General features: G+C 42.7%; 1 protein-coding gene across 8 annotated transcripts in view; it reads left to right on the plus strand.

Annotated features, from left to right (window-relative positions):
* Positions 1-4347, plus strand: part of LOC130358794 (glycoprotein-N-acetylgalactosamine 3-beta-galactosyltransferase 1-like) — a 103038-nt gene extending 98691 nt beyond the window's left edge. For all 8 annotated transcript variants that reach the window (XM_056562596.1, XM_056562600.1, XM_056562594.1 and 5 more), the window contains one exon: positions 1550-4347. In XM_056562596.1, the coding sequence (XP_056418571.1) occupies positions 1550-1771 (222 nt within the window). In that variant the 3' untranslated portion in view covers positions 1772-4347. The remainder of the gene's footprint in view (positions 1-1549) is intronic.
* Positions 4348-15388: the final 11041 nt, after the last annotated feature.

Raw genomic sequence — 15388 nt, forward strand, 5'->3', positions numbered from 1 at the left:
CCGCGGCATAATCGCGGCATCCCAAACAGCTGTAGCACAGGAGGAGGTCTTCTTACCTTCTCCTGCGCTGTCTGATCGCCTAATGAATGCTTCAAGCCTGAGATCCAGGCTTGAGCAATCAATCGCCGAAAACACTGATTGATCCATTCCTATGGAGATGCATCAATCAGTGTTAAAGATCAGTTAATGCAATGTTATAGCCCCCTATAGGAGCTATAATATTGCATAAGAAAAGTGTAAAAAAATAATTAACCCTTTGAATGATCCCTTCCCCTAATAAAAGTTTGAATCACCCAGCATTTACAAGAATAAAAAAAAAACAGTGTTAATAAAAATAAAAATAAACATATGTGGTATTTCCACATGCGGAAATGTTCGAATTATAAAAATATACTGCTTTTTAAACCGCTTGTTCAATGGCGTACGCGCAAAAAAATTCCAAAGTCCAAAATAGCGCATTTTTGATCACTTTTTATACCACAAACAAGTGAATAAAAAGTGATCAGAAAGTCTGATCAGAACAAAAACTTCAGATCACGGCACACAAAATGAGCCCTCATAGTGCCCTGAACACAGAAATTAAAAAGTTATAGGGGTCAGAAGATGACCATTTTAAACATATACATTTTCCTGCATGTATTCATGATTTTTTTCTAAAGTGATACAAAATCAAACCTATACAAGTAGGGTATCATTTTAACCGTATGGACCTACAGAATAAAGATAAGGTATCATTTTTGCCTAAAAATGTACTGCGTAAAAATGGAAGCCCCCAAAACTTACAAAATAGTGTTTTTTTCATCAATTTTGTCGCACATTGATTTTTTTTCCCGTTTCACCGTAGATTTTTGGGTAAAATGACTAATGTCATTAAAAAGTAGAATTAGTGACGCAAAAAATAAGCCATCAAATAGAATTTTTGATGAATATTTGAAAGAGTTATGGGTTTTTAAAGTTAAGGAGGAAAAACTGAAAATGAAAAAACGGCTGGGTTCTTAAGGGGTTAATTGCTACCATTATAGGAAAACCATCTAAATATATTCAGTTCAGTTTATTATTTATATTTTAATATATTATCTAGAAAGAGAAAAACAGAGCTACTTTCTTAAAAAAAAACACTCCCTGTCTGTCTCCAGGTTGGGTGTGGTTGTGCCACTCAGTTCCATTAAAGTGAATGGAGCCAAGTTGTGAAATCACACCCAACCTGCAGACAGACGTGGAGCTGTTTTTGAATGAAATAAGCTGTGTTTTTCTGTTCCTGGATTACCCCTATAGGAATTCAGAATGGAGATGAGACTGATCATATGTTGGGGGCATTAAACCAGATGTCTACTATTCTGATCCTGTTGACCAAGTCATAGCACCAGGGAAGTCTAGTAAACCATGTATATCTACAGTATGTATGTGCAAAGTCATCCCACTTATTAGTGCTGGCACTAGGTTCTAGATCATCCCCTGACATAGCAGTTGCTCCCACTAAAATCATAGATATAGCTATCTACATTTTAAGGACATAAATGTAAATGTTTTGTGAATTTTTGTTCTGCAGGGTCCCCAGTGCTGCTCGGACCTCGCTATATCATTTCATTACGTTGACCCCGTGCTGATGCACATGCTGGAGTACTATGTATACCACTTGAGAGCATATGGATACGAGTATCGCTACCAGCCACCATTATCAGAGGTTGCACAACATCTTCCAGTGCACTATGAGGAGAGGCCTTCAAAAGACGTGAAACCAATGGCTACAAATGAAACCAGTACACTGTAGGCTGGCCGTGTCATCTCTTCATAGGAATCTTTTGAGACTCAATCTAGAAAGCTGGCTGATGTTTTCCTCTCAAAGGCATTTTTGTTATACATATGAGTGGAGTACAGCATATTTTCCTTGAAAGGTTTTAAACCTGTAAAATGGAAATCTACTGTACATGTCATACATTCAATGAAACTAGACTCTAAGATGGACAACTTATAAAGCTAATATAAAAATTGGATTACGTAACTTTGTGTGATACGGAAATATGTCACCATGGTATTTCTGCATTGGAAACTTAATGCGTTACTGTCATTTAGGGCATGTTCACATGCCTCCATAGACTTACAAGAGAAATCTTAAACATAATCCATACATGCAAGATAATAACTATAATACACTGATGCTAGACTTAAACCCATTAACATTTGTATAATGACTGCTGAGGTCTTTAAAGAGGTACTCCACCCCTAGACATCTTAGACCCGATCCAAAAGATAGGGGATAAGATGTCTGATCGCAGGGGGTCCCGCCGCTGGGCACCTCTGCAATCTTGGCTGCGACACCCCAGACATCCGGTGCACGGAGCGAACTTCACTCCGTGCCAGGTGACTGACAATGTGGGGCGGAGGCTTGTGATGTCCCAGTCACGCCCCGCTCTTGATGATACGGCCATGCATCCTCAATGCAAGTCTATGGGTGGGGGCGTGACGGGCATCATGCCCCCTCCCATAGACTTACATTGAGGGGGCATGGCCGTGACATCAAGATTGGGGCATGACTGTGACATCACAAGCCTCCAGCACTCCAGCACTGCACCCAATACTCTAAATGAACACCGGGTGCTGGAGGGAGATCGCTGGGATCCCCAACGACGGGACCCCACGATCAGACATCTTATTCCCTATACTTTGAATAGGGGATAAGATATCTAGGGGCGGAGTACCCCTTTAAGTGACAACATTGGGAGCCATAACACCCCAAACTGTGCCTTATTATCATTATGAAATGCACCTTATTCCATGTAACCAGCAAGTGCTACATTTTGCATAAGTGAACTATGCAGCCTCAGTACAGACAAAACAAAGACGATGACACAGCGTTTTTGGATATGTATATTTAAGTCTAAAGCACTTGTATTATGTAAAAAATACTCATATTTTACATTCATAATGTGTTGCCCATTGATTCAAAGGGAATTGCTCAGCGACAATTCACGTTCTAAATGCTTTCTATTTACAATTGGCAATAGCTACGCGGACAAGACGGTGTTATGTCAGTGGAGAGACCCCTAGGGGTAAGAAGTATGGAGCATTTTTTTTTACCCAAAAATATAAATTTTGACTCAATGTATATTACAAATATACATATAATGTTATTATCTACATTATATGAAAAGTTTTTGCAGAAGACAGTGCTTGTTAAAAAAAAAAACCTTATTAATGAAAAAAAATTAAAAATATCCGAAGCATCTCTGCCTTGAAATGCACATATTCCTTTTATACTGTATGGACGTAGTCTAAAGGTGTCTGCTTTCTATACCATAGTATGGAGAGTTATATTTAAGGAATTTTCATCTTATGTTATTATGTAACCCTTTAACAGTTACAAAAACACTATAGGTAAAACTTTAATCTATCAGACATTTATGGCATTTCCTGTGGCTAGATCATAAATGGTTAAGATGGAAATAGCCATTTAGATATATTAGCCCTTTTGCATCCGGTTAAAACATTTTTTTTCTTGTTTGCTTTTTTTTTTTTACAGTAAGTAAACATGTCAGCTTCCTTTTGACAGATCCACTTGTATATAAGTTTGTAGCCATTTTTAAACTCACCTTTTTTTTAAATCTTTTTTTTTATAGTTATTAAAAGTTAATTTAAAGTTTAAAAAAAATAAAATCAGATGCCAAACAGGATGGTTTAACCCGATGTAACAGGGTACCTATCCTGCAGAATCTTGTTGCCTTAACCCATGTTCACATTGCTGTCAGACTCCACTATTCAGAGTTCCGTCGGCAATCCGGCCAGAAGTATGGGAGTTTAGCAGAGAAAAAAATAGTGCAAGCTCTATTTTTTTTCCTCCGCTAAAACCCTGTAAAATTACCGGGTCAATGACAGACCCCATGTAAGTTAATGGGGGCTATCGGGACCCGACAGTAGCCGTTTCAGAGTCCGATTGGCTCAAAAAAAAAAAAAGGTTGGATGCAAGCCTGTGTGTGAACCTAGCCTTAGACTTGCATTGTACAAAAATGAGCAGGCTCTGCTTGTATATCCTGTTAAAAAAGAACCCTGACAGAAACTGGTCATACAGACATGGTCATACAAACTATGTAGCATATTTGAGGCCTTGTTTTTACAGGACAATTTATATTTTTATAGAAATTATTTTTAGGTAAATATATGATGTTATTTAATTTAGGTACCTTTCTAGTAGGGGGAATTCACAAAAAAACAAAAACAAAAAAACAATTGAACCATTGTTTTTGTTATTTTTTTTCTCATGTTGTTTTCCATTAAAATTAATAAATGACATAACTTTAGTATATGGGTCAAGATGAGTGTGGGTATTTAATATGCACATGTTTTATATGTTTTAGGAATATGATTAAATTGATTTATTTATTTTGTATTTTTTGAAGTGCAGTGTGTTTTTTATTAATTTTTTTGCTATATTTTTTTTTTCTTTTTAGACCCCCTAAAAGGTGTTGTCTAGAGATTGAAAAATTTTTTTTGTTTCAAATGGGTCATGGTGGCTTTAAAAAAAAAAAAAAAAAAAAAATACGGTGGCCCAATACGGGATGGTGTTTCCCCGTACTTCTCCTGCCCTGTCAGGCAGAGTCTCAGGGCCCCCTTTTATGTATTATCCCCTGTGTATATAAGTTGTGATATTAATAATGTACTGTTTCTTTAATTGTTATACCATTTGATTGTTACCCAGGAGGCATTAGTGACCAGGTGACCCCCCCCCCCCCAAGTGACCTATGGGCTCCTTGCACAGCCCCCCTATATAACCAGGGGAGGGGCTGCAATCTCTCTCTTAGTTCCTGAGGTCCAGTGCAGTCATCTCAGTGTGTGTGTCCGGAGCATTGGAGGCCTCAAGCCTAAAGTCTACAGCCACCTGTCAATTGCAAGTAAGCTAAAGTCATCTAATTATCAGTCATCAAGTTAATCAAGTCAAGTCTACTGTTTATTCACCGTGGCCTGCGCCAAAGTCTGTCGAACTACTGCAAGTCCCAGCAAGCCTGCGAGGTCCCCCTGTGTAACTGGTGACCTCCTTGGGATATTGGCTGTACTTCATAGACTGTGTCATCTGTCTACCCTCAGTAAAGCTACCGTTTGGCCGTAACTTGGCATTGGTGTCTTCATTGCCCCCCCCATGCCTAGACCAGGACCAGCGGTATTACCTTCGGGTGGTTAAAGGGGTACTCTGCCCCTAGACATCTTATCCCCTATCGAAAGGATAGGGGATAAGATGTCAGATTGCCGGGGTCCTGCCGCTGGGGCCCCCCGCAATATAGCAAGCAGCACCCACCTGTAACTGCATCCGGAAGCGCTGGAGGTTCTCTGGCTTATTCCTCCCAACCACGGGGACGGAAGATTTTGACATCATGACTACGCCCCTGTGTGACATCACTCCCCGCCCCCTCAATGCAAGTCTATGGGAGACACCTTCACCCTTCCAGATCCAGAGTCTGTTTGTCTTTTACTTTTTCCCTGCTAATCAACAGGTACCATTGCTCACAGGACAACTACAGGGGTCAGCACTAGAGGAAGTCAGCACCTGGCCAGCCTCCAAGAAGACAACTGTAGAGCAGATCTTTGAAGGACTGTACCAGGTATTTGAGTCACATTCTCTGTCAGAGGCACGTCTTCGGCTGTATGAAAGGCGACAGAAGCCAGGTGAGACTTTAAGAGCTAATGCCATAGCCCTAGAGACTGTCCAAAAATTACATGGTATAACTCCCGAGCCGGGCAACAAGGTGTTAATGGACAGATTTATTGACGGGCTCATAATAAGTGGGATAAAGCCCAGTTGAGAATGTTAGCAGTCCAAAACCCTAATTTGTCCTTCCCCGCTTTTAAGGGAAACCAGAGTACCAGGGTAGGTGAAAGTCTCAGTGGTCAGATCCCATCAATCTACTTGAGATGTGATCATTAACATGCTTGTAGCTGAAATATCCCTTTCATTTTTTTTTTATTTATTATTAAAAATGTAACTTAAAAAATTGATGTGATATGAAAAGCTTTTGTGGTGCTGGCTTTAAAAAGGGGTACTTATCCACAGGATAGGGGATGTGTCAGATCACGGAGGGTCCAACTGCCGGGATTACCCATTATGGCATGGCCGTGGCACTCATTCTCTATAAGAGCGCCGAAGAGACCCCAACGCTCCCATAGAGATGAGGGAAGCACTGGGATCAGGAGCCCATCTGACACATGGCCTATCCTGTGGATAGGAGATGAGTACATTTTCGCTGCAGTACCCCTTTAAGGTCAGAGGACCATAAACCTTGTTGTGACACCTTTTAACCTCCTAAGGATAAGCCATTGTTGCCTTTAGGACACAGACAATTTTTTTTTTTTTTACTCATCGCCTTTTAAGAGTAAAAACTGTTATTTTTCCATTGACAGTGCCATATAAGGGCTTGTGTTTTGTCCAATGAAAGGTACTTTATAATGACACATTTCATTTTACCATAAAATGTCCAGCACACAAAAAAAAATTATCTGTGGCAGGAAATTTGGGGAGTTTCTTTATTACACATTGCACTTTACTTAATTTTATTTTATTTTATTTAATTCACTCTATGAAAGTGGCTCCATTACAAACGGACGTTAAGGGCTCTTTTTTTTTTTCACTTTGACCGCCCTTAATGTCCGTTATTGTAATGGAGCCTTACAGGAGTCATAACGGGCAAAGAGGATTCTTCTAACGTCCGTTAAAACTCCCATTGTTGCGGCCAAAGATAGCGGGAGAAAAAGACGGCACATGCACAAATTTTTATCCCACTATCTTTCTAACGGACGTCACCTACTGGGCACAAACAGTAGTGTGGAAAGAGATTAAACTGACAGGTTTTCTTTATACCCATTGCTATATGTTTTTCTTTTTTTTGTACTGCTTTTAACCTCTTCAGGACATAGGGCGTATGGATACGCCCTGCATTCCGAGTTCTTAAGGACCGAGGGCGTATCCATACGCCCGTGGGAAATCCGGCCCCCACCGCTAGCCGGAGGGGCGCCGGAGCCGGATGCCTGCTGAAATCGTTCAGCAGGCATCCCGGCATATCGCCCAGGGGGGTCATTATGTCCCCCCATGTTGGCGATCGCAGCACATCGCTCATCAATTCAGATGAGCGATGCGCTGCGATTCCGTTCCCCGCCGCTCGCCGGGCGGGGATCGGAGCCGGATGTCTGCTGATTTCTATCAGCAGACATCCCGGCAGTGTGCAGGAGGAGGTCCGGAGGACCTCCTATACCGGCGATCGCTGCAGGACGCCGATAACTACTAACCGGCGCTCTGCAGCGGTTCCGGGTCCTCAGGGTCACGTGTGACCCTGTTACCCGGATATAGATGGTGACTGGTGGTGTAGTATACACCACCAATCACCATCCGTACTGTACTGGGGGCTGGCATTGTGGCCACCCCCCTCAGTACAGTTGTGATTGGGTGGCCAAAGTGGCCACACCAATCACAATGTAATAGGAGGGGATGGTGGGGGCTAGGAGCACGTTGCTCCGTTCTGCCCACCATTCCACAGAGATCTGGTGTGCAGGACGGAGCCCCGTGCTGCCCACCATCCCCTCAGTAAAAAAAAAAAGTGCCCCTTGCCCCCTTTCTGTGGCCCCTTGGCACAGAAATCCCCAGGGATAGCTTTAGATTTAGGTAGGGACAGGTTAGGGTTAAAAAAAAAAAATAAAGTTTTTTTTTTCTTCTTTTTTCGGCGTACCTCAGTGGGTGTCCGTGGGTCCGTAGCACCTTTAGCTGCGTGACCCCGGCCCTGCCGGGTCGCTGCGGTCTGCCGCCAGCCTTTTTTTTCTTCTTTTTTTTTTCTTTTTTCCCTAAGCGTGTGTGCGGACCCTCTTAGTTATAAAAGAGCGGTCCGCCACCGTTTGTTAAAGCCCACCCGCCGCTGATCAGTCCCGTAGTACTGATCAGCGTTTTTTTTGTGGTGCTGGCGCTTTTTTACGCGTTTTCTAGCGCTTTTTTTGCACCCATAGGCGGTCCGTGCCACCAGTGGCAGGCGTGTACTGTGTGGCCGGACCTTACCTGTGTGTGCGGCGTGCCTCACCGCTGTCAGTGATTTATCACTGATCAGCATTTTTTTTGTGGTAAAGGCACTTTTTTCGGTTAACACGTATTTTTTTTGCACCCATAGGCGGTCCGTGCCCCCAGTAGCAGGCGTGTACTGTGTGGACGGACCGTACCTGTGTGTGCAGCCTGTCCCACCGCTGTCGGTGATTTATCACTGATCAGCGTTTTTTTTTTTTGTTCAGGCGGGTGCATTTTTTCCGGGGTTACGCGTTTTTTTATTTTATTTTTCGGGTTTCTTGTGTGGGGGTCTGAGTACAAGCCACCAGCCACTGTTCTGGGCTGAGTGGCTGGACCCCCCTCTGACTTCTGCGCCCCCTGCCGCCACAAGCGCTAATCAGTGCGCACACCACTGATTAGATAAACGCTTATTTTTTTGGCGCAGGGTTTTTTTTGCGCTAGAAGTCCCCCTTTTTTTTTTAAAAGTCCCCTTTTTATTTTATATTTTTTTCTGTTAGGGCGGGTTAGTTTAGTTAGGTTAGGTTAGGCTAGGGCGGGTAAGGGAGGTAGTATCGCACCACACCACACGCAGCACACACACCAATAAAGTTTCCCCCCCACACACACACACATACCCGTATCCCCATTAGAGTAGGGAAATGGCCCGCAGAGCGTTTTCGGCGGAGGAGGCATATGCCATAATTGCCTCCGACACCGAGAGCGGCTCAGAGGACGATGAAGACCCCACCTTCCTTATTTCATCGTCCTCCTTATCATCTAGTTCTGATGATGAGCCACCAAGGCGGCGGAGACGCCGCCGTGCGGTGCCGCAAACCTCCTCTGCCCTTGACCCTGTGCCCCATGCTAGTATGAGTCCCCCTGGCACTCATACTAGTGAAGCCCCCCTGCCAAGGTCACTGGTACCTCGTACCGGAGAACTTGTCAGGGCTGAGCCAGCGGACCACGAGCCCGTGATTCCTGAGTTTGTTAGCGACTCAGGAATCAAGATTAACATCGCCGGGTTCACTGAAAAGGACTTTTTCGGTCATTTTTTCAGTGACGACTTTGTTAATCTAATGGTTACACAGACGAATCTGTACGCCCAACAGTTCGTCGCCGCTAACCTGGGCTCACTTTTAGCTAGACCCGGCGGCTGGACTCCAGTCGATGCAGCCGAAATGAGGACCTTTTGGGGCCTCGTGCTGCATATGGGTCTAGTTAAAAAACCCAGTGTCAGGCAATATTGGAGTGGGGACGTCTTTTACCAGACACCCCTCTACAGTATGGCCATGGCACGTTCCCGGTTCGAGGCCATTCGGAGATGTTTGCATTATGCTGATAATGCGGCATGTCCCCCCCGAACTGATCCCGCGTATGACCGCCTGTATAAAATCAGGCCGGTCATCAATCACTTCGGGGCCAGATTTTGGGAGGCCTATGTCCCTGGAAGGGAGGTCGCTATTGATGAGTCGCTCATCAGCTTTAAGGGGAGACTCAGCTTCCGGCAATACATCCCTACCAAGCGAGCGCGGTATGGCGTTAAGATGTATAAACTTTGCGAGAGTACCTCCGCGTACACTTGCAAGTTTATGGTGTATGAGGGATGAGATTCCTGCATTGAACCCCCAGATTGTTCCCCCACTCTGGGTGTTAGCGGGAAAATCGTTTGGGGCCTTTTGCACCCATTGCTAGATAAAGGTTACCACCTTTACATGGATAACTTTTATACAAGTATCCCTCTCTTCACATCCCTCGCCGCCAGATCCACGCTCGCTTGTGGGACAGTCGGGAAGAATCAAAGAGGCCTTCCTTCCTATCCCCTGCAGACTCCTATCCCCCGGGGTGAGTCCGTGCCCTCACCCATGATAACCTGTTGTTGGTCCGGTATAAGGACAAGAGGGATGTCCTTATGCTCACCACAATTCATGGGAATGGCAGCACCCCTGTCCCTGTGCGAGGTACCGTGGGACCGGTCCTCAAGCCCGACTGTATTCTGGACTACAATCGGTATATGGGGGGAGTTGATCTTTCTGATCAAGTCCTCAAGCCATATAATGCCATGCGGAAAACAAAGATATGGTACAAAAAAGTTGCGGTCTACATGGTACAGGTTGCCATGTACAACTCTTTTGTACTGTACAAGAACGCTGGCAACACAGGGACATACCTGGAGTTCCAAGAGGAAGTTCTAAAGGCCCTCATCTATGGTGACCGCCAAAGAGCGGGTCAGAGCACCTCTGGAACTTCCGGTCCCCGGATCGTCCCCGGCCAACACTTTCCAGGTGTGATCCCCCACACTGGAAAGAAGGGACGATCTCAGAAGAAATGCAGAGTGTGTCGCAAGAGGGGGATTCGGAAGGACACCACCACTCAATGCGACACTTGCCCCGATCATCCGGGCCTCTGCATAGGCTGCTTCAGGGAGTATCACACTTCCATGGAGTACTAAATTTTCCGTCATTTTCCCTAATTTTCATTACCCACAATTCGACTCCAATGTACCAGTCCAGGGTACATTGTCTTCCAAATTTTATACCAAACCCCCCCCCCCCCCAAAAAAAAATAACCTTTTTCTCAATACCCCCAATATCTTTTTTTTTTCTTCCCCCTAAAAAATGGGTCATGGGACACAGAGTCAACAGCATGGGAGGTTTGCAGTTGCCTCAAATGCGCAACGCTCTCTCTCCCCACCTGAGCGGGTTGCGCATTTGAGGTAACAGAATAGGGACGGCCCCACACATCCCCTTCCCAGAATGATGATTCAGAGTATAGGGTTTGGGGCGGGCATCCTTTTTTACTTTTGGCTGTACTCTGGGTCATCATTCTGGGAAAATAATTGGAATATCAGTTCTAAAATTGCAATTTTCTTCCCCCCATAGTACACTTCATCCATTCCTGGAAAATAAATGAAGGGAACACCCATCTGTTCCAAATCTCCACTTCACCCTATACACCTTCCCTAGAGGGTGTACTGTTTGTAATAATCTCACATATGGGTGTTCCTTTCTTGTATTTTCCTCTGAATGTATGTAACTGTTAGGTCCGTAACAAACATCCGCCTCAAATGCGAAGAGTTCTCGCTGAGCTCTGTCGTATTACCAGGCGACAATTCAGAGTCACATGTTAGTTGTTCCCAAAAAGATGAAGCAGAGCATAGGTTGAAAATTGCAATTTTCAAAAGCTACCCTTCATCCATTCCTGGAAAATAAATATAGGAAACACCTGTGCGTTAGAAATGTCCTCTTTACCCTTATACCCATTCCTCAGGGTGGGTACTTTCTGTAATGGTATCACATGTGGGTGTTTCATTTTTGTATTTTCCTCGGAATGTATGTAACCGTCAGCTACTGATATGCCATAGGCCACAAATACAAAGTGACCTCTATGACTTCTGAGCCTTGTTGTGCGCCCGCCCAGCACGATACCCCATATGTGGATGGATTTTTATAGTCAGGGGAAAAAGCCCTCCAAAATTTGTAACCCAATTCCTCATATTACCCCTTGTGAAAATGTAAAAAATTGGGTAACCCCAGCATTTTAGTGTAAAAAAATCTAATTTTTCAATTTAGGCCCACTTTTCAAAAAACCTGTGAGGTGTAAGAACTCACTGTAACACTGTTACGTTCCCCGAGGGGTCTAGTTTCCAAAATGTAATGCCATGTGTTTTTTTTTCTGCTGTCCTGGCACCAAATTGGCTTCCTAAATGAGGCATGCCCCCAGAGCAAAATTTGCTTCCAAAAAGCCAAAATGTGACTCCTTCTCTTCTGAGACCTGTAGTGCGCCAACAGAGCACTTTTTACCCCCATATGGGGTGTTTTCTGAATCGGGAGAAATTGGGCTTCAAATTTTGGGGGGTATTTTCTGCTATTACCCTTTTAAAAAATGTAAAATATTTGGGAAAACAAGCATTTTAGGTAAAAATTAAAATTTTTTTTTTTACATTTGCAAAAGTCATGAAACCCCTGTGGGGTATTAAGGTTCACTTTACCCCTTGTCATGTTCCCCAAGGGGTCTAGTTTCCAAAATGGTATGCCATGTGTTTTTTTTTTTGCTGTCCTGGCACCATAGGGGCTTCCTAAATGCGGCATGCCCCCAGAGCAAAATTTGCTTCCAAAAAGCCAAATGTGACTCCTTCTCTTCTGAGACCTGTAGTGCGCCAGCAGAGCACTTTTTACCCCCATATGGGGTGTTTTCTGAATTGGGAGAAATTGGGCTTCAAATTTTGGGGGGCATTTTCTGCTATTACCCTTTTCAAAAATGTAAAATTTTTGGGAAAACAAGCATTTTAGGTAAAAATTTTAATTTTTTTTTACATTTGCAAAAGTCATGAAACCCCTGTGGGGTATTAAGGTTCACTTTACCCCTTGTTATGTTCCCCAAGGGGTCTAGTTTCCAAAATAGTATGCCATGTGTTTTTTTTTGCTGTCCTGGCACCATAGGGGCTTCCTAAATGCGGCATGCCCCCAGAGCAAAATTTGCTTCCAAAAAGCCAAATGTGACTCCTTCTCTTCTGAGACCTGTAGTGCGCCAGCAGAGCACTTTTTACCCCCATATGGGGTGTTTTCTGAATCGGGAGAAATTGGGCTTCAAATTTTGGGGGGTATTTTCTGCTATTACCCTTTTCAAAAATGTAAAATTTTTGGGAAAACAAGCATTTTAGGTTTTAGGTAAAAAATTTTACTTTTTTTTTTACATTTGCAAAAGTCATGAAACCCCTGTGGGGTATTACGGTTCACTTTACCCCTTGTTATGTTCCCCAAGGGGTCTAGTTTCCAAAATGGTATGCCATGTGGTTTTTTTTGCTGTCCTGGCACCATAGGGGCTTCCTAAATGCGGCATGCCCCCAGAGCAAAATTTGCTTCCAAAAAGCCAAATGTGACTCCTTCTCTTCTGAGACCTGTAGTGCGCCAGCAGAGCACTTTTTACCCCCATATGGGGTGTTTTCTGAATCGGGAGAAATTGGGCTTCAAATTTTGGGGGGCATTTTCTGCTATTACCCTTTTCAAAAATGTTAAATTTTCGGTAAAACAAGCATTTTAGGTAAATTTTTTTTTTTTTTTTACATTTGCAAAAGTCATGAAACCCCTGTGGGGTATTAAGGTTCACTTTACCCCTTGTTATGTTTCCCAAGGGGTCTAGTTTCCAAAATGGTATGCCATGTGGTATTTTTTTGCTGGTTTGACACCCTAGGGGCTTCCTAAAGGTGACATGCCCCCCAAAAACCATTTCAGAAAAATGTTCTCTCCAAAATCCCCTTGTCGCTCCTTCGCTTCTGAGCCCTCTACTGCGCCCGCCGAACAATTAACATAGACATATGAGGTATGTGCTTACTCAAGAGAAATTGGGCTACAAATACAAGTAAAAATTTTCTCCTTTTACCTCTTGCAAAAATTCAAAAATTGGGTCTACAAGAACATGCGAGTGTAAAAAATGAAGATTTTGAATTTTCTCCTTCAGATTGCTGCTATTCCTGTGAAACACCTAAAGGGTTAAAACACTGACTGAATGTCATTTTGAATACTTTGGGGGGTGTAGTTTTTATAATGGGGTCTTTCATGGGGTATTTCTAATATGAAGACCCTTTAAATCCACTTCAAACCTGAACTGGTCTCTGAAAAATAGCGAGTTTGAAAATTTTGTGAAAAATTGGAAAATTGCTGCTGAACTTTGAAGCCCTCTGGTGTCTTCCAAAAGTAAAAACTCATAAATGTTATGATTCAGACATAAAGTAGACATATTGTATATGTGAATAATAAAAAAAAAAATTGGAATATCCATTTTCCTTACAAGCAGAGAGCTTCAAAGTTTGAAAAATGCAAAATTTTCTATTTTTTCATGAAATTTGGGGATTTTTCACCAAGAAAGGATGCAAGTTACCACAAAATTTTACCACTATGTGAAAGTAGAATATGTCACGAAAAAACAATCTCAGAATCAGAATGATAACTAAAAGCATTCCAGAGTTATTAATGTTTAAAGTGACAGTGGTCAGATGTGCAAAAAACGCTCCGGTCCTTAAGGCCAAAATGGGCTTGGTCCTGAAGGGGTTAAATAAAGTAATTTCTGGCCAAATGTGTTTATTTATTTTATTTTTATTTTTTACACTTTTTTATTTGTAAAATGGGAAAAGAGGACTATGTAAAATTTTATTAAGGGGGGGCTTATTCACATTTACAAAAACTTTTAAATCTTTTTTTTTTTTTTTAAAGTCCCCACAGGGGACCATTTATTGCAATCTATTGGTTGCTATTACTGTTCAGTGATATGCATTGTCATTGTGATATCTAGAAGGCAGACCATACAAGAAGATCCCTGGAGTGGCCCTGGAGCAGGTGAGCAGAGTCCCAGCCACTCTCTTGACCCACTAGACCCAATAATTGCAATGCAGGTGGTTCGATGAGTCTTGCAATGCTCCTCTAATGCGTCAGATGCCTGATCAGTATTGATAAAAGAAACTAAAGGGTTAATTACATGCATTGGCATGATCATCGATGTCCGCCATAAATGTGGTAGCAGCCACAGACCTGCAGTCAACCAGACACAACTCCTGCTTTTGCTTTATAGTCCAGATGCTTCTCAGGACGTACATATACATCCTGATGCACTTAGTACCAGGCAGCCAGGGTGTACATATATGTCCTTCTATGGGTTAAAGTACATAGTGGAACTTTTTCCTCTTATTGACCACAGTAACTACTGATGCATAGAACATGTTTTCTGTCATGTTGTTTTTCAAAAAATAGTATGTATTTCTTATTATAATTCCAGGTAACATCCTATGTTTTTTTTTTTTTTTTTTTTTTGCAGGGTCCTCAGTGCTGTTCAGACCTTGCTATATCTTATCATTATGTTGATGCTGAGCTCATGCACACCTTAGAGTATTTTACCTATCATCTAAGGGCATATGGATACCAGTACCGTTTTCAGCCCCCATTACCAGCAATTGCCTTCAGCCTACAAAATTCCAGTGCAAACGCTAGCTGAACAGCAAAAGCATCTCCAACACAACAGCATCCGGTTCCAACATGGTGGATGCAACATGTATAAAAACAAGCACAAGCAAAGTGTGAATAGCAGCCAAACAGATTTCTGTTCAAAGGAAAACAGTGATGTCCCAGTTTCATCCAGTGCATTCTCCTGACTTCCTTCTAGGAACTTTTTTCGGAGCTGGGAACACACTTTTGTAAAATTATAGTATTCTATATTGTATACCATATATACTGTATATATTACTATTAATAGTATACCGTGGCCCTGATTTCTAAAACCGTGTCAGAGTAAAACTGAAGTGATTTTCCCACAGCAACCCATCACAGCTAAGCTTTCCTATCTTATCGGAAGACACAATGGTTTTTTCCAAACGTTCCACAAATTATCCCT

This window comes from Hyla sarda, chromosome 2 (genome assembly GCF_029499605.1).
Source record: "Hyla sarda isolate aHylSar1 chromosome 2, aHylSar1.hap1, whole genome shotgun sequence".
In the NCBI taxonomy this organism is placed as follows: domain Eukaryota; kingdom Metazoa; phylum Chordata; class Amphibia; order Anura; family Hylidae; genus Hyla; species Hyla sarda.